We start from the raw sequence: 19,315 nt of genomic DNA on the forward strand, positions 1-19,315 counted from the left end.
CCTCCAAGGCCTGCAGTTAATGCCCTGGTCAAAAGAGATTTCTCTTTCTGACTGTAAGAGCAAAATTAGCTTCAAAATGAGTTAACTGTTTTATTTGCATAGCCAATTGGGCAAGTTAAGAGGAGGAGAGTTCCTAGGAGATCTAGCAAAGTTAAAGACTGAAAACCAACTAGCTATATTAGTATAAGAGTGCTGTCTTTGCTGATTTAAGAAGTAGGTATTGCAGTGTTTTTAATACAGCTTCTGTCAGTGAAAGGAAGGGTTTGCATGGTGCTTCATAATTTGTGTATGTTCCTTTTCAATACTGCCTAGTGAATATCTGTATTTCCATACCTAAATAAACAAGGGATATATCTGAGTCCTTTATCCTTTATACTGCATTAATATAGTAGTGTCTGTTAAACCATACAAAATTCTTCTTATGAAGATTTGGGCTTGTGCTGTAGCTACAATATTGATAACAAAACAGCATCTTTTTTTTTTCAAACATATTTTCTGCATCCCAAGTAGTACCTCCTGGTAGTTACAGAACTGACCTTCTGTTACCTCCTGTTAATGCTAAAAAATCAGTATGAGTTCAGAAGTTAGATTTGCCCCCCTTGATTTGCATTAACAAAACTGTGTTTCACTTTTTAAAGATGGTAATTATGTCACTGCTGATGTCATGGTCAGTAGTGGACTTATGTTCTCAAAGGGATTTTATCATATTGCTGCTGTTTGGGAAAGCAAAGGAGGATAAATCTCCATATTTGAGTAAAACAATACAGAAGCTTGCAAATAGAAAATAAATTGTTACTTTTATACCATAATCAAACTTTAAATTCTGAAGGGGTGTCATTTTCAGACTACTGTGAATGCACTTTACTTGTGTGAACTGTGTTTTCCCCAAGATATTTTTGCTTTTGAGACTAGAGATGTTAAGCATCTTCTTTCCTTTCTTTGACAGGAAATTCTGGTGATTAAAGATCATGACAACCATAGAGGAACTGGCCCACCAAATTATTGAACAGCAAATGGGAGAGGTACATAAATTTTGAGTCCTGTTTACGAGAAAATAAATAATAAAATGTACAGTCTGATAAGTAAAAATCAAAATCGCAAGGAATAAAGTTTTAGTACAGCCGAAGCTTCGGGACACTCTCCCCTGGAAGGCTAGGAGAACTTAGTATGTCTGTTTAAAAATTATGCTGCGAAGTCTTTTTTGCCAAAGTTTGCCCCACAGAAATTGGTTAAGAAAAACCTAGCAGTGTTCCCAGTAAGTGACTCGCTGTTCAGCATTTCTCTTTGGGCCTGTAGTAGTTTTCAAAGAGCTATCTGGTTGTATATTTATTGCTTTGCTCACTTCCAGTTACTAAAGTCAGTAAATAGCTTTTACTTGCAACTATGCAATTGCTTCAGTTGTCATTTTTGTTTTTGCTAGTAAAGGTTTGCCATGCTCTTCAGTGTAAGATATTTGCTGGTGTTTGGCACATGTGGAAAGGAAGATGAAACTCTTGTTTCTTCAGTCTTCTAGTTTTCATTCCCTGTAACCTGCATGCAGAATTTGTGTACTCCAGCCAGAGAACTCCCAGAGATGCACAGACAGTTTGGGAGTGTGGATATGATTATACATACTTATGGTTTCAGCATAGCATAGTCTATTTAAAATTAGCACCACTTAAGTAAATTACTGCCTCTATCTAATTTAATCTTAAATAAATGGTATTTTTTAGCTTGAAATATCCACTCTTGGTTTCTTGTCTTGAAACTAAAATGGTTTGAGAAGTCATAGACTTCTCAAGTCATTTTAGCTCCTCTCAGTCTTGATTTCAGATAGAAAGGTTGGAGTGGTGGGCAGGATGGTTGATTCTATTCTGAATAAATTTTTACAGCTTTTATTGTTATAGCGTCTGAGTGTTGCTAAGGCTATCTCAAAGGACATAAGTGATTTATGTGATGTATGGTGTTTTCTTTTTATTACCTGTCCTCTGTTGACCAGATTGCATTTCTAGTGTAGTTCTGTTTCGGTAATAAAATTCCTTGTGGAGGTCTAAACAGGGCTGGATTTCCTGGTTTAATTCTTTGCTTTTTGAAGGTACAAGGCTAGTCAAAGCTAGCTGAAGTGTACACCCACTGAGAAAAGAGGATGGTGTTAAGCCTCTGTGAGGGTTGTTTCTCAATTTCATAATGTGATCCCATGAGACACTGAGCTGACTTAGTGTCTCAGTGCCATGGGAGAGGGAGGGTCCTTTTTCTGTTTCTTACCTTAATTCATTTCCACACTAACAGCAAGTTAGTCACTCAGCCAGAACAAGTGGAAGATGGGTCTGAGAAGGCTCTAATGGGTACCAGAGCCAGCATAAAGAGTATGAGTGGTATCCAAAGAAGGCAGCAGAGAAGACAGAGGGAGTGAAGGTGCGATGCTGCAGAGAGCTGTTGGCTGTTGCTCATGGTGAAATTCATAGAAATTGCATCTTAACAGCTTTCATGGCTGTTGTTTTGTTCAGCAGTGTAGATTAGGATTTGTCCGTTAGCAAGGTTTTACTGTGCCTGAGACCGTCACACCGTAGTTGGCGGCAGTGCAGCTTAAGCATTCCCCAGTCCTCGCTGAGCCGCTTACTCTCACACTATGCCAGTCTGGCTCATGTAAGCTCTGTGTGGTGGGCAAAACTAGGAAAAAACATCATTTACAGGATGGTGGAAGAAGGTCATCAGTGTTCTGACCAGGTGCAGCCCAACCTGGCACACGGTTAGAAGGACTGAAAAGCATCACCCGGGGCAGTGCAAGGTGGGACTCCCTAAGCCAAAATTACTGTCCAAGGTGCCGTGCAGGAGTGCACTGCCTGAAAGGTGGAATCAGCAAGGAGAGTGTTCTCACAGGGGCATTCGTGAAGGAGCTTACATTCCTGTCTGCCTACAGGCTGTAATTGCTTGGTGGTGTTCTTTGTCAGTGAAAGCATTAAAAAATCGTAGTTTAAGATTTGTGGAACTTCAGCAGTATTTTTGCTAGCATTTGTAATTCTCTTGAATATTGCAGTAGTTTTAATTGAATTTACAAGAAAAGATTACATTAGTCGGACATGAAAGGAAAAATACAGGTGTTTCCATTCTGAGGAGAATGGAAAATGCTCCTGTATCTCATTGAAATAAGTGTTCTGTGACATAGGTTTCGATTTCTTTATAATATTGTTGTTCATGAAGCATCGTAAATCCTAGAATTGTCACAAATGATTTTGCAGTCATGTACCCAAACATGTTTTTGTTAATTGAGGGCTCTTTGCATAAAAGCAAAACATTAAAATACAGTATAACCCTGCCTACATGGGGCATTGCACAATGGTTATCTTTCCTCAGGTTCTGCCATCTGCTAATTGTCTTTGCTCAGTGCGAGGTAATTCATATTTCTACGTCAAGATCACATTCTTGTGTTCATGTAGGGAAGTTACGTGCCAAGAACCTGCAGCCCTGCTCTCTGTAGTTTGGTTGGGTACACTAAGTATGTGGTAGTTTGTTTTCACAGTCCTGCCAGTTTACTGTAGCAGAGGAAAGCTACATACTTGTTGAAACAGTCTGTCACACATACACAAAGTTTTTAGCAAATATTGTGGGTTTTCCTAGCAGTATACTTTTAACTGCAATACAAAAACGATTCTGTATAGAATTAAAACTGTCAAGGTGACATTTTGTGGGGTTAAAGAGCAGTTTTACCTTACACAAAGGTAGATCATGTAGATCATGACATTTTAAGGGAACAAATGTAAAACAGTCTTGTAATATGTAGCTTATTTTGTAAAGCAAATATAAATGTACATGAAACTTCAATTGCCTCTAAGTCACTACATGTACATGTCATTTTGAAAGGGTGATGCAGAATTTTAGTGCTTGACAGTGTATCTCTCAAACTGAAAATGCTGCTGTATCGTGATCACTTCTTTGTCCTCTACTTAAGCAAAGAAGTGGATGAATTGTTTGACTATGGAAAGTACTAGTACTCATAAAAATCAGGTATTTTTAGAATGCAGCATTCAGAAGTGACTCGGGCAGTAGTTTGACAGGCATTTCTTTTGATGGTGCTGGCAGTTGAAGCAATCTCCCCAGCAGCTTAATCCCACTCTCTCATTTGTTCTGATGTGACTGCTTGTAAGTATCATGGAGATGTGGATTGAAGGTTTGATCTGTGCTAAGAATAGCCTTTGTCTGTCTGTTTGCTGGGCTGCTTTTCAACCTGCACCAGTGTCCTATTCCACATCACCCAACGACTAACCAGCCAGTTCGACCTACCAAACTGGAGGGGTAAGAGCAGGTAGATTTAAGAGTGGCACCAGACATAATGCCTTTTTGGGTAAAATTTCAAGAGCAATTTAGGCTGATGGGAGCTTGTGTTTCTGCTGCTCCTTCTGCTTCTCATACTGACCTCCAGCTGCATGTTCTGGCCTGCTTTCTCCTGGTGGTACTAGCACATCCGTGGTGGTGTGGTTGCAAAATCAGGAAGCTGATCGAGGAGGAACAAAAAAAGCTCACAACCTGTTAGGAAACAGTGCCTTTACTACACTACAGATATATATTCTCTGTATTCATTGTAGGGGGCAGAGAGGGAATGAGGTGCAGAGGAGTATTTCTATAATGGTGTAACTACTGGAAATGATAATTAGCACAGATTTGGAGGATGTTGCAGGCAGAGTTTGTGAACTGCAAGAAGGTTGTGGAGTTACTTGGGAATTTAAGACAAAAATTTCAGTTTGAAGGTATCTTTAAACTCTGTGCAGAGGAGCTTCCTTTGTACTACAAGAAGTCCAGCCTTTCAGATCAAGCCTCTGCAAATAGCTTCTGTACTTCTTCATTTTTATTGGCAAGTAATGTAATGAAGAATACCTTCTCCCATGTGTGTACCTTCGGCTGTAGGATGTGAAGAATTTTAAAAATACTGATAATTGTTAAAACACTTCCATGAATTGTATCTGAGGGCATTCACACAGAGATTTAAATTTAAGATACTCTGCTTGCCAACTTCATGTGATTCATTAATTTTCTCTTTTTTGGTAGTTCCCCAGTACAGAGATTTTGTTTTCTGTTTTTACTGCTTTGACAGAAAAACAGAACAGAAAAGGCCAATTGCTGTGTTTCCACGCCAAAAATTATTTTGTCACTTTCAGTAAGACATTAAAGTAATTTTGTGCAAATGTAGTACAGCTATGATGAAAAGTATTGTGACTCATGAACATCAACAGTAATAAATACTCCGTTTGATTGACTTACATGGACTTGTCAACAATGGTTTTACTTAAGATGTTTCTAAATTTCACATTGGAAGGTATTTCAAAATGGATTTAAAACAGAATTTTCTAACTAGCAAAATTATGCTGTTAAATTAGATTACAAGCATTTGCATTCCTTATATAATAAGAGTGTCACACTTTCCCTAGCCTTGTTCAGAGAAATCAGAGGTTGGTGAACCCTTAAGGTTTAATCCATTAAGGTAGTGGAACCATCCTTAAGATGGTATATCCCTTGTCAGTCCATTACATTTGTTTCTTCCTTCTAGGTTACACATTCCCAGGGAGCTGTTACACAAAGACTAATGGATGGGACACCACAACGAATACAGATTGTCCCTGCAGATTCAGGCCTCTCTCTATCACAGCGCATACAGGTATGCTTCATCTGGTACATTTCAAAAGCAGAGATGAGCTGTTTGCTTCTGCCAGTTTTCACATGCAGTTCTGTTTTATTTACATCATGTTACTTGCTTTAATGTAAATCTTCAGCCCTGGGTGGCAGGGTCCCAGGAATAAAACATCATTCCAATCATCCCCTTTTTTTTTCTTCTGAGAATCTTAACATGACAAAAAATTTTAATCACGGCAGAAAAAATACTTTTTCCAATACTGTAATGATATTGTTCTTTGAGAGTTCAATATCTTGTAGATTTGCTAATTCAGCTGCAAAGGTTGGAGCATTTCTACATTTTAGAGCAGGATGAGACTGAAATACTGCACTGTGTCATTGATCCAAGTCAGGACAAAGTGCAAGGATACGTGATGTCTGAGAAGGATACTGGTTTTTGGTTGTCCCAACGCACATTACATGTCCTGGTGTTATAATCCATAGCCTGAACAGATAATAATCTCCAATTCAGGTGAGGGTATGAAGTTTTTGGCAATGGACACAGTTAAATCAACATAGATATGTATATGGAAATAGGAGGATTTGGGGAATGGAATTTTCAATTCTATCCATTACAAGTCAGTGCAAGTCCTTGCAAACATTTTATTTTTAAATTTCATCTTAGAGAAAAATATCAAATTCAGAATAAATTTTAAGAAATTCTCACATATATCTTACTCATGCAAAAATCCACTTTTAACCAGGTGGCTGCTAGTATAATCTTGGCTGCTTTTTCTTCTGCCAGCTTCACTCTTCAATGTCGTCTGCTGTTTTTTTCCTGTTTGGGTGCATTGCATTCAAGCTTTCAACCTTCCAAGGCTCTTCACTACCACCCCCTGTGCATAACAGGGTTTTTTAGTTTTATTACCCCACACCTGTGCTCAAGTCATAGTACCAGTCCTACCTATCTAGTAGATCTTTATTCTTTCATCTACCTCCACTCCTTTTCTACACTTGTGTACACATTTACCTTTATTAACTAATTTATGTTAATCAATTAACCACCATCTCTTTACCCTCAGTTTTCGTTGTCAATACCTCTATGCTGTCATATTGCTGTAGTGTGAAGTCATTTTGGTATCATTTCAGCCTCAGGATCTGAATGGGGGATGACAACATACCAGCCCCTGAGCCCTTATGTTGAACAGTGCTGTTGTTTCCCAGCCAGTAGCAGCCTCCTAACCCTTCTGTGCCAGCGTTTTTGTGGGTGAAGACCTGCTCTTGGTTAGGCACTGCAAACAGGAGAAAGAGAGAATAAGTGTATTTCTAGGGACAGGGACCTTTACATGGTTTTTCAGTGTCTTATGTGGCTGGAAGATCACTTATTTCTAACCCAGCTGCTTTGTCCCTTGTCTTTTTTCATCGTGCTCATTAATTCTGTCTTCAAAATGGATGGTAAGCACTTTGGTGGTTATCTCTTGATATGTGTGGAGCAACACTTGGTCAGATGGCATCATTTCTGCAACAGACATGTACAAACATGTCACCAGCATCAAACTGAGCAATGAAAACTTTCCTTGAAGAAGAATTTGTGTGAAGAGTTAAGTAGTTTGTAGGAAGAAACGCATTTTAGTGAAATGTTTGAAATAAATGTTTGATTGATTTTATCTTTTCAATCAATTTTTTTTTCTTTATTATTGCTAAATGCACATCATGGTGTGATAAATCTTGAAATACAAAACCCTCAGTAAAATGTTCTTAAAAACATGTTTCATTAGTCACCCCTTTTTAGGGAGTGCTAACGTTTCTCTGGGAGAAAAGCTGAATGTCACGTTTGTTAAATCGGCACTTCTGCTCAAAAACTGCTGTTGTTTAGAACAGATGGATTAGTCCTCTGTGCTTAGACACTTTCTAAAATAGGAATAAAGAATTACTGAGGTGTTTTAATTTATTAAAATGATGTTCAAATGGAACTCAAGACTTGTTAACAGGCAAGGCTTAAAAGCAATGCAGGAAAATAATACCCTCCATTATCATCAGGGTGCTTAAATGAAGTACATGAGGGAAGTGTATTTTTTAAGCACTCAATCCTGAATCGATATATTCCTGTTCTTTAACATCATCATTTTGGCAATATTGAGTTTCAGGTTATTAAGAAACATAATGTGTTGTCACTGAGCCCTGATGGATTCCCTTGAGAAGATGAGTGGTTTTCCCTCTGATTATATTTATCTTTTATCTCAATGTTTAGGTATTTTAAGCTGTTATACTTTGGTGAACTGCTCCACTTTTCAGAGTTCCCATTGCCTTTTGGGTGGAGTTCTGAAGGCCATAAGAGGTCAGGTGCAGACAGAAGTTACTTTATTGTTTAAACTGCTCTCTCTTATGCCCCTGTCAGTTGTCAAATGCTTGACAGCTGCAGAAACCATTTGTGCAGATTGAATAGCTTTGTATGGATATTAACCTAACACTATACCTGCTGTATCATGTGGGGAAAACTACCTGGGCATCCTCCTAGAGTTGCAGGAACCTATTGAAAGAGTTTGGACACTCTGAATGGTGTGAAGTAGCAATGGTTCTTCTGCCTACTGTTCTGCAAATATTATATATATATATTTATAGCTGGACTACAATAGGAAGAAGGACAATTTATTATATATATCCCAAAATGACTTCAGCTGTGGCTGAAATTTTTAGCTTAACTGTTTGGTATGTGCTGGGTTTTGAGTATAATTTATATAAACCTGACTAGATCAAGTGTATGCCTTTTTTATGTATACATAGTTGTGCTCTTAAGATTTTGATAGGGAAGCAGATTTTATATAAAAGTGTCCTTAAAAGAGCAGGTCTCGAAATTCAAGAAACAGCACAGTATTGTGTGTTTGGCTTTTGTACATGCAGGTTATCCTCAACAGAGTGCATACCTTGGATTGATCCTAATCCCAGTAAAGTAGATGTGTTTGGAGAGAAGGGGAATGGAACATCAGCTACTTTGGAAATAGCCAGAAATGTCACAGGAGAAAGAAAGATTGTAAATGAAGGAAAACAGAACGGAAGGAGAAAGTTAAGTAAAGAAGGAAATTAAAAGGGCGAGCAAGTTTGCCTTCTAAAGGCTACAGAGCCAACATAAAGGAATTCAAAGGGGAAATAAGGGACTGCTGTAGCCATTTGTGGTCCCCGACATGGATGTCTGAGAAAACTGAATGAAAAATAAATCATGTTGAGAATTATTGTGGGGTTTTTTGCATTGTCTTCTCACCCTACACCCCAAATCTCATGATAATTTACCTTTAGCGTCTGGAATTTTATCATCTTACCTGGGCTTCTCTCTTAGATAAGCTTCTCTTTTGCAGAGAAAAAAAAAATAAATTGATGCATTAAACTGTTCATGGCAAAAAGCCACCTGAAGGAAACACATTTGTGTATTTTGAAACTCATGGTTTCTGAATATTTGAAGGTGTCAATATTGCTTTATAACTGCTGAAATTAGATACTCATCACTGCTTATCTTTTTAAAATGTGAACTATATGCAGGTTTTTGAAAGAAATAAAAGTATATTGAGAATTTACAGAAAGTTATAAGCCTGTTGTGAAGGTACAATGGCAAAGTTGATAAAGACTGGTATGAAATTGCCTCACTCTTTGTGCTGTGGTTATCCATTTAGGAAATAAAATGAGTATTCCCACCCCAGTTACATGGAACTAGTTATGATAAGAGTTAAACCATGAAATAAATAATTTAATCTGTAATAAGTACTACATAAATGTTAGGGATGAATATAAGTGTTTGATTATAGGTTAAAAAAGGAAAGTTACTAGGAACTATTTTATTGATCTGTAATTCATAATACTTTGCAGGAAACAGTCTTAGTAGATGTTTCTCCTTAGTCTCCAGAATAAGCCAGGCAGTTTTCCATATATGCATTTTGATATAGAAATGAAGTGACTAAAAGGGAGATTTGTAATGGAGTATTTTCAGAATCTTGATTATTTTCTCTGAGGGTTATAATCTTTCCACAAAGCAGAAAATGGAGGATTCTTTAATAGCATTCCTCTGTATTTGTGCTTGAAAATAGGGATAAAATAAAAAAACCAGCCTGTAGGTCTGTCCTTGATTATGAAAAACATGAAAATCAGTTTTTCTTTAAAAAAAACCCCCAAAATAGAAAAACAAAAACAAATGGCAGGGAGAGAGATTCTGTTTTATTTATTTCATTTAGAAATGTATGTGTAAAAAAAATAAAGGTCCCCACAAAATGAAGCCTAAAATGTATATACAGGTGCAACAAGATTATTGTTTTTCTTGCTGTTTGATGCTTACTTTTTTTACTTGGAAGTCTACATTTGTGGTTTTAATAACGTTTTTGTTAAGCAACCAAACCTGGGAGGTGCTGAGCACTTCACATGGTATGCAGTGTATTCAAGAGTTCAGATTTCTCATAACCTGATGAGTCGTAGGGCTGAGCTACAGACATACCTTGGATTCTGGCTGCTAGAATTGTCAGGAGTTTCAGCAGTGTTGTAGAAGCACAGGCCAGTTGTAAAACTTGAGTACCAACTCAGGTTTTGGCTCCAAACACGCCTGATTGAAATGTGTTTCAAATACTGTGGAAGTCCAAGGTTTTGCTGGAGTTTAATTCACTCTTGTGATGAGGGGGAGATGATCCTACTTCACAGATGTCAGAGGCAAAATTCCCCTTTTCCTCCAGTGCCCAAATTGGGCCCAAAGGTTAAATTAAACTACCATAACAATTTGAGATAAATGTATTATTAGATTGTCACAGATCAGCAGACGGGCCAGAAGATTCAGATTGTTACAGCACTTGATCAGAGCTCAGCAGGCAAGCAGTTCATCTTAACAAATCATGATGGCTCTACCCCAAGCAAGGTGATCCTTGCCAGACAAGATTCCACTCCAGGAAAAGTTATCCTAGCAACTCCAGATGCTGCAGGTGTCAACCAACTGTTTTTTGCATCCCCTGATATATCTTCACAACACATCCAGGTAGATAATACACTTTATTTCATAATTTTCATTCAAATGGGATAAGAAGAGATGTTTTGTTTTCAAATGTCTGTCTGGGTTCTTCCTTTTTCTTTTTAAAGGTATAATTTTCCTTGCACTAAGACTCAGCATGGATACTTAGGAAGTTTTTTAGTACATTCATTGCTTTTAAAATTTATACACAGACTGATGACATTGGGAAGAATACAGTTATTTTTATTGTGATTTTCAGATCCTGCCATACCAACAGTCCTTCTTTATTTCTGCTTGTTGACTCTCCATCTGTTTTCATGTATTGTTGAAAAACATTATTTTCTCCATTGTCTTTCTCACTTGAGATTTCCTTATGCTTGTTTTTCTTTTTTGTGCGCTGTGGTAACTGCTGTTCAGCTGTGTGAATTGTACTCCACAGTGGTTGCTCAGACTGTTTAGTAGGAGTGCACATTACTCTGTGGGGATGGGAAAATAGCACTAATGATTTTGGGTTTACTAATGTGAGATTGTAGCTAGCCAGGGTTCTAATTCCCTAAACTGGGCCCCAGTGCACCTTACTCCCATGCATGTTGTATGTGTCACTACCTTAGTCGTCATGCTCCATCTTCCAAGCTTTCTGTCCCATATCCTCAGCCTGGCAAGGATGGGATGGCACTGATGTGAAGAACGTGGAAAACACGCACAGAAGATGAGATGTGAGCACCTTCAGCATGAAGTTGGATATCACTGCACTCCAGCTGAAGTGTGGTTGCTGCATCTAGTTCACCCACACACATCTGTGCTGCTGTTAGAGCACATCAGTGGGGTAGGCCAGGCAACGCTGGGATAGCTACAGGTCATCTAGTCCAGTATCTTGCACCCAAATGATGGCCAGAAACAGCTGCTTGAGGAAAATTATTAAAAACTGTACAAGTAAATTATGATCCTTCTGAGCATATCCTTTCACTTCCATTAGCTGATGATACAGAGCACCCTCCTGATTTGGAGACTGCAGCAAGACCACCATATGTGATAGCTGCAACTGAAGTTAAACAACCTTTCTTTGTTTTGTGTGTAGACCATATATGCTTTGGTCTACATAATAATGCCCTGTAGTGTTGTATGGTGTGCAGAGAATACTGTAGTTGATTTGATCTTCTGAGAGAAGAATTTAATCAAGTGTCTCTTGCACTGCAAGAAACAGCTATTAAGGATTGTGAGTCTTTTATAAATCACTGCTATATCCTCTTCCAAGTAATCTCTTTTCGGCTGAAAACTCCTAATCTGTTTAGTTTGTGTTTCTGTGAGCCAGTCCACTACTCTGATTCACTATCTACATGTCATGTAAACTTGAAAGATATCTCTGTATCATATATTAGTTTTATTTTTGAAACAGATCTTTGCAAATGGACATCCAAGGTCCTTGCTCCAAAGAATTTGATTGCTGTGAATAGGGGAGCAGTAGCAAAAGCCAATCCTATTGAGGGGCATTAAAGCATCTTTAGTGTCATCATACACTTTGTATTTTAGGTTAAACCTCAACAAGAAAATAAACCAGTGGGACATGACTTGAAGTAATCCATATACTTTTCAAAGACAGCTGAAGAGATGGGAAGTGTGCCACAGTGATTTAAAAGGCAAATTTCAGGAGCAAAGGAAATGTGGACAAAAAAAATTGAAAGCAGTAGTTCTGATTGTATAGTTCAGGTAAAATAGGTTAGTTTGAGAGGCAAATTCGGTTAAATTACACTGTTTTCAGCTAATATGTATGGGTAGAGAGTGCCTTTTTCCACTTAAAAGTTCGTGAAATACAGAGTATCGTTCATGTGTTGTTCACCTGCATCCTCTTTGGGATCTTTTGTATTTTTCTCCCTTAAACAATCTTTTCATCTGCAATTTCACCTGTTTTCTTCTTCTTCTGTAGCCTTCACTTGAAATGCTCATTCATTTGTTATAAAAAACCCTCTGCATTGTATCTTATCTTTACATTGGCCCGTTTGGCAAGATCTTTTGTCTCATCATCTATTTTACCTTCAGTGGCTCTTCTTCATGTTAATAATCAATTTTTATTCTCCATGTTCAAGGTCAGTTAATGAGTTCTCTGAGTCTGGGATTTTTATGGGTCTGATTCTGTAGTCCTTCCTTACGTGGAACTTCCTATTTCAGTGCAGGTTCCATTTATGGAAGGACTTAGAATTTGTTTATATATATCTTATATAACATCATGGAAATGCAAAAAGTTAATACTAGAAATTAGGAAGGAACAAAAGGTTAATATTCTCTTCAATCATCAATCTTATTTTTCTTAAAAAGATGTTCTATTAAAAGAAAACTTGAGATGAAACTCTGTTATTAACAAAAGGCTAACTAGAAAGCAGTATGCTTGTTAAGCTTTCCCTTATGTATCATCTACACTATCTTCTAAACTTCCTAAAAAAAGTGATTTCTTAATTTATTTACCTTTTCATCAGAGGTTCTGTTCTGAATATGTGAAGCAAGAATGAGAGAGACTGGCTTCCCATTAAGACTAGCTAAAAAACTCTTGAAACTTCTAAACTATATTCTGTTTTTAATGGGAAATTCTGCTTTTTTTCTACTTTACATAATTGTCAAGATGATGTTTGGTTGTTACTCATGATTTGTGTTTTCCTTTTTTAAATGGAATTTTTGCTGTGATTTATTTATGTTGCAGTGGGATATAGTTTTCAAAGATGAAATGGAAGGCTCTAGTGCCTACCCTGTAGTGCTGGGAATCTAGTCTTATGTGCTTATTGAAGCTTAACAGGTACCAGAGATAAATGAATGAGACAAGAATACTCTTAACTGTTACCGAAAGCCAAACAATATACCAGTTGATAGTTCATGTTAGTGTTCACAGTGTGTCTTCTGTTGGTCCAGTACTTTATGAAAAAAGGAGTAAATAAACCTGAGTGTAGACACACAGTAGCCTTTATAAGGGATTATTTTGTTTCATCTGTTTAATGCTTCAGTCTCTTTTGTACTATGGACAAGTCATTAGGATATAAATATAAAATTGAACTAAAGGTAAGAATATGCAGATGATATATGTTTTTCAAAATGTCAGTACACATTGCAGAAGTAGTAGTTAGGTAAATGAAATCTTGAGTTCTTATCCGAAGTATTACAAGTAAAATACACGTTTCCCCCTGAAAAGGACCAGAGTGGCATGGCAGGCAGCTCCTTCATGTCTCTGAAGACTGTAAAATGTAGTCAAGAAAACGTTAGAGAAAAACCACATATATTTTGCTCTTTCTAGGTGCTGAGAAAAAAAATAATTAAATTCTTTCACACTTTTTTTTCCAGATTTTAACAGACAACTCCCCCAATGAACAGGGCTTAAATAAAGTGTTTGATCTGTGTGTGGTATGTGGAGACAAGGCATCAGGTATTTTTTCTTTCTCTTTTTTCTATTTCAAGGTGATACAATTACATAAAAGCCGTTTAAAATTATTCTGAAGCTATGTAACAGTTTGTATGCATATACAGATACATATATAGCATATATGCAGATAAGGATTCTCTTTCAGTGGAGTATTACACTAAATGGTACTCTGGTATCCAAGGGTGGTGAGATTTGTTGTTGTACATAGAATATCCTGTGTTGGAAGGCACCCACAAGGATCATCAAGTCCAGCTCCTGGCCCCGCACAGGACATCCTCAGCAATCACACCACGTGCCTGAGAGCATTGTCCAAACATTTCTCAAACTCTGCCAGGCTTGGTGCTGTGACCACTTCCCTGGGGAGCTGTTTCAGTGCCCAAACACCCTCTGGGTGAAGAACATTTCCCAATATCTAACCTAAACCTCCCCTAATGGCAGGTTAATGCCATTCCCTTGGGTCCTGTCACCAGAGGGAGGAAGGTGCAGACTGCTGTGGGGTCTCCTCTCAGCAGGGAGCAAACTTCCTAAAAGTAAAACCATTTAAAAGTTTACTTTTATGGCAGAGTTTAGCATTAAAAAATACAGTTCCTGGAGCTCTAAATGCATGTCAGGCTTCACCCATCTCAAGGAAATCTCCAACAAACTTAAGGCAAAGATCTGATTGGTCTGCTCCAATTGGGAAAATTTCTCTGAGTCCCGAGTGGAGGGGCTGGAGTCTCCCCTGAGGGGCTGGAGTTGTTCCTCCTGTCCTTGCCCTGGAACTGCAGCTGCAGGTTCTGGGGAGCATCCCGTCAAAGAGTGGTGACGATGTGGCCCTGGTGCTTTGCAGAATGAATATTCACAATCCAATTGCTGTTGAAATGTTTCACATATTGTTCTTAATGCACATGATGCTTGAGAAATTTCACATTTTAGTGTGGTAAAAAGTTTGTGATAAAGGAATCTAGAAAATCTGCCAGAATTTCTAGAAACTTCAGGCAGATGAGACTGATATATCTAAAAAAATGTGAGGAGTGAGGTAAGAATCTAAAAATACATTTTCTCTTAAATTAGGTCACACTTGACATTTTTTTCTGTAATGTGCCCTAGATTCATGAATTAAAGTTGTTGTAATTGCCTTGATCAAAACGAATACTTTTCAGTAATTTTTATCTTTTATGCAAAATCAAAACAATTTTCTTCTAAAAATAATTTTTAAACTTTCTGTAGTATATCCTAGAAATTTTTATATGCAGAAAATTCACAGAAGAAATGTTTATTAAAAGAAAATTTGTGGCTATTCTAGATAATTCTCTCACTGAAGTTTTACTGAGAGAAGAACTAAGGATGTGCCATTATCCTGTTAGGAGAATGAAAGGTGAAAGTAAAGCTTTGAAGTGGTTGCTCACTGCTGTCAGATGCCATGTTTGCACTTTCCATGGTTCCATTTGATTCAATGCATACCTTTTTGACAGCTGATTTTGTAATGAGCATTAACAGGGCTTGTCTGTAGGGACAGTTTGAAAAAACTGCCAGAGAATGTTTACATTAAGACAGTTTTTGTGTGTTCTTGCTAACCTGTTTTGTTAGACTTTTTTTTTAATGCTACTGTCAACAGATAAGGAAATAATTTAATGAGCAACTTGCCTGTTTGTAAAATCTATCCTGTTTAAGTGCTTTGAACTAACAAAATAGTTCACTTGCTTTTTCATGTTGCTTTAAAGCCCTGATGTATTTTACAGTCTGTAACTCATGGGGAAAAAGTGTGGGTTTTTTCTGGGTGAAATAGCAAATACTTTGTTGTTAATAAATCTAAGCACTGAAAATGGAATATTATGCTGTGAAATTAATGTCATGATTGATGTTGTTTTGTAACTAGGCCGTCACTATGGAGCAGTAACTTGTGAGGGGTGCAAAGGATTCTTCAAAAGGAGTATCCGGAAGAACTTGGTTTATTCGTGCCGGGGAGCAAAAGATTGTGTGATTAACAAACACCACCGGAACCGCTGTCAGTACTGCAGGCTGCAGAGATGCATTGCCTTCGGCATGAAACAAGATTGTGAGTCGGAATAAGAGCAAATTGTTTTAGATGAATCATTGTATCTTTTTCCTTTAAAGCATTGTACAAGTTTGGTGTATCAGAAATCTGAAATGTTCTGCTTGACAAACTTAATAAGCACATTGCATGTGGTGAAAACGAATGAATTGTTATTCCTAAGTGCCAAGTGTCAGGCATGGCTCCATCCTCACTTTTTTTACATATGCAGTTCATTTTTTCTATGCATAAATTAAGCTCCTGAATGTTTTAAATTCTTCTACCTTCTCGGCAATTTTTCCACAGCTGAGATTACTGACAATTGCTGGTCACCTTTGACAAAGCTCTGCAGAAACAGTTATTCACAAAGCAGAGACCCATAGTGATCTGAAGTTCAGTTCTTTCTGATTCCTTCAGCTTCCAAGTTCGTTTTTAGCTTTCCATATTCATCCATGAGATGATATGATATTGCAATACCACAGCAGTGTCAGAATAGTAAATACACAGAAAATTAAGCAATATACAAATTCTGCAGCCCCCGTACTGTGATGCTATTGCAGTATATCTAGTATTGGTGCTCTGCTCTCTGTCATCCAGCTCTTATTTTACTGCCCTCTTAAGCTCTTACTTTACTGACCCTCTAGAGCCTCTGTGGACATTTTCCTCCTTACAGCCCTGCTCCTGTCAGGAGAAACCAGTAACACTTTTCCAGCACAGAGGAAATTAATTCAGAAAGGGAGGAAAAGCTGAGGCAGTGAAAGTGAATCTTTACCCACTAGTTCAGCTGTGCTTAGCCCCTCCACAGAGGACTTTTCAGTCACTGGGGTTAGGGATCAGAAGGCAGGAGAAGAATCTCTGGGTTGTGCGGGAATACTGAGTGGGAGAAAGTCTTATTCCTGTCCCAGGCCAATTAGACTGAGGAGTGTTTGATTGATTCCCTCGATGTGAATTAAGACACAAATGAGGGCAAAATACCATTAGGGAGTGAGACTTTATTATTGGTCACACAACGGGGAGGGAAGCTGTGAGAGGAAAGTTAGAAACAGGAAAGGGGGATAGTTAGAAGTAAGCAGGATTTGGTATGCCAAAGCAGAGATTGTGACCACCATTGATCCAGATGATCCGAAGTCCTGTAGAAGGGGGATAGTCATCACCATAGGTCTGGCAGTGTTCCGATGATTCATAGTCATGTAGAAACTGGGATAGTCATTGCCATGGGCCTAGCAGCATTCTGATGATCCACAGTCATCTTTTTTTTTTTGCTGATGGGTGTGCACACCGTGCTCTGGACACTGGTCCTTTTTCTGGGGCTCTGTCAGGGTGCTGATTGATCAGTTTCCCTGGAGTTGAGCAATTCCCAGCCTGATGATCTTGGCAGCTGGAGGGATGTCAATTGTTATCTAGCAGATGGGGGACAATGATGCCTCGTTATCTCAGCAGCTAGACGATTTCCATGGCTAGAGGCATCCTGTGGCTCAGCAAGCTCTGAGACAATCAAGCACACCTTTGCCCCACAGCAAGCCATCGAGGCCAGGCAATGCTGAAATTTCTTCTTCATTTCTTACAGGTCCCTTACAGTTCCTTAGTGGGGTGGGGAGAGGAAAGAAAACTCAGCACTGTCTTGTAGTGTAACTCCCTCTTTGGGGATTATTTGTCCTTTGAAGAAGTCTTGGCCTTTACTCAGCCAACTCAGATGCTGCTGCAAGCACAGAGTTAGCAGAGGACGATAAAATACTTGCCTCCATCTCTCACCCTTTCAAAGCACTGTTTGTGGGTTGCAGGCTAACTTTAATGTCATTCAGTACCCTATGATATTGTGACATTTGGGTTTTATGATAGTTACCAATGTAAAAATTTGAATAGCATCGCAGTCTACTACTAACTTGAAAGCTTTTTAATTTTTTCCCTTTAGTTACACATTTTCCACATTTCCACATTTTCCCCATAGGGTACAATACTGTAAGTTTCATTTTAATCTCCTCTAATCCATTCAAAGCAAGGTGTTACTGAGCCATTCAAATTGAAAATCTGGTTCCCTGAAGTCAGTGGTTGTGGGTCAGATAAGTCTTAAATGGTCTGAACTGAACTTTGTGGATGTCCTTTTTCTTCAGTATTGTCGAAGGTGCTAACTTCAGAAGCTTCTTTAAGTGTGTAAAGTTATGTGGGTTCAACACAGACCCACAATCCATGGAAAAAGGTACCTTGAGTCCTTTACAAAGGAACTGTGAGCATGGGATAGTGAAACATTAAACTTCCACTTAGATTCAGATTCAAATGAAGGTATAAGGGGATTTCTCCCTTAATTGTAACTTGAAAAATTTAGTGTCTGTATGTTCAGCCTCAGGCTGTGGCTGCTACATCATTTACTTAGAACAAATCAAATCAGTGTGCTGGTTTTTACCCAGCTTGTTAGCTTGGTGGCTATGGGATATATTTTATTTATTTTCAGAATTATTATTAAAATTTAATGTTAAATAAAGAGAGAGGGGAAAGTATTATTTCTTAGTCTGTAATTGGGGTGTGATTTAATAGTTGTGCATTATTTCTTTAGCTGTGCAGTGTGAGAGGAAACCTATTGAAGTGTCACGAGAAAAACCTTCAAACTGTGCAGCTTCTACAGAAAAGATCTACATACGGAAAGATCTTCGAAGTCCTTTAGCTGCAACCCCAACTTTTGTAACAGACAATGAAACAGCAAGGTATGTGAATTGTGCTAGGAAGTGGCTATTTCTTCCTTCTGAAACAGGAAAATTCAGTTTTAAAATGAAATAAAATAAAAATCTGTGCTGTTTTCTGTCAGGTCAACAGGTCTGCTGGAGTCGGGAATGTTTGTTAACATTCATCCATCTGCAATAAAAAGTGAGCCCACTGTGCTGATGACTCCAGATAAGGTGTGTGATGACATGACTGCTGTATTAAGTAGGGCTGATGGCTGTAATTGTGTATGTAGGGAGGGAAAGGTGTTCTGTTGTACTTCTGCTCAATTCATTTTTAAAACACTCCTTTACAATACTAGTCAGTGTTGCAAATGCCTTCTCTTCACAGGAATGCTTTGAGCCTCACATAGTAAAAATACTAAAACCACTACAAAGTAAATGTCCTTCTGTCCTGGGTTGCAGTGGGGGGGGGTATCCATGGTATGTATTCTATTATCATCTCCACAAGCTGTTAAAGCAGGTGGGGCAGTGACCGTTATCACCTTGTCCCTCCTCAGGGCAATCACGATGGCTCCCTCAGGGGCTGTCTCTGATTAATGGGCTGTCAAGGACCCATGCAGGACACATCCTCCCAGTGATCCTCATCACCTTGTCCCGTGGTGAGGTGACTCACCCCAGGG

At 38.3% G+C, this 19,315-nt stretch overlaps 1 protein-coding gene across 1 annotated transcript; it reads left to right on the forward strand.

Moving 5' to 3' along the window:
* Positions 1-946: 946 nt before the first annotated feature.
* LOC103801011 (nuclear receptor subfamily 2 group C member 1-like) lies at positions 947-18,869 on the forward strand (the record flags this gene model as incomplete). The annotated part of the gene is made up of 7 exons (XM_009073408.1): positions 947-1,022; positions 5,522-5,629; positions 10,358-10,588; positions 13,886-13,967; positions 15,823-16,002; positions 18,530-18,677; positions 18,779-18,869. Coding segments are annotated over exons 1-7 (894 nt in total), but the record flags the coding sequence as incomplete, so codon positions are not given.
* Between the last annotated feature and the right edge of the window lie 446 nt (positions 18,870-19,315).

Source organism: Acanthisitta chloris, unplaced genomic scaffold (genome assembly GCF_000695815.1).
Source record: "Acanthisitta chloris isolate BGI_N310 unplaced genomic scaffold, ASM69581v1 scaffold4814, whole genome shotgun sequence".
In the NCBI taxonomy this organism is placed as follows: domain Eukaryota; kingdom Metazoa; phylum Chordata; class Aves; order Passeriformes; family Acanthisittidae; genus Acanthisitta; species Acanthisitta chloris.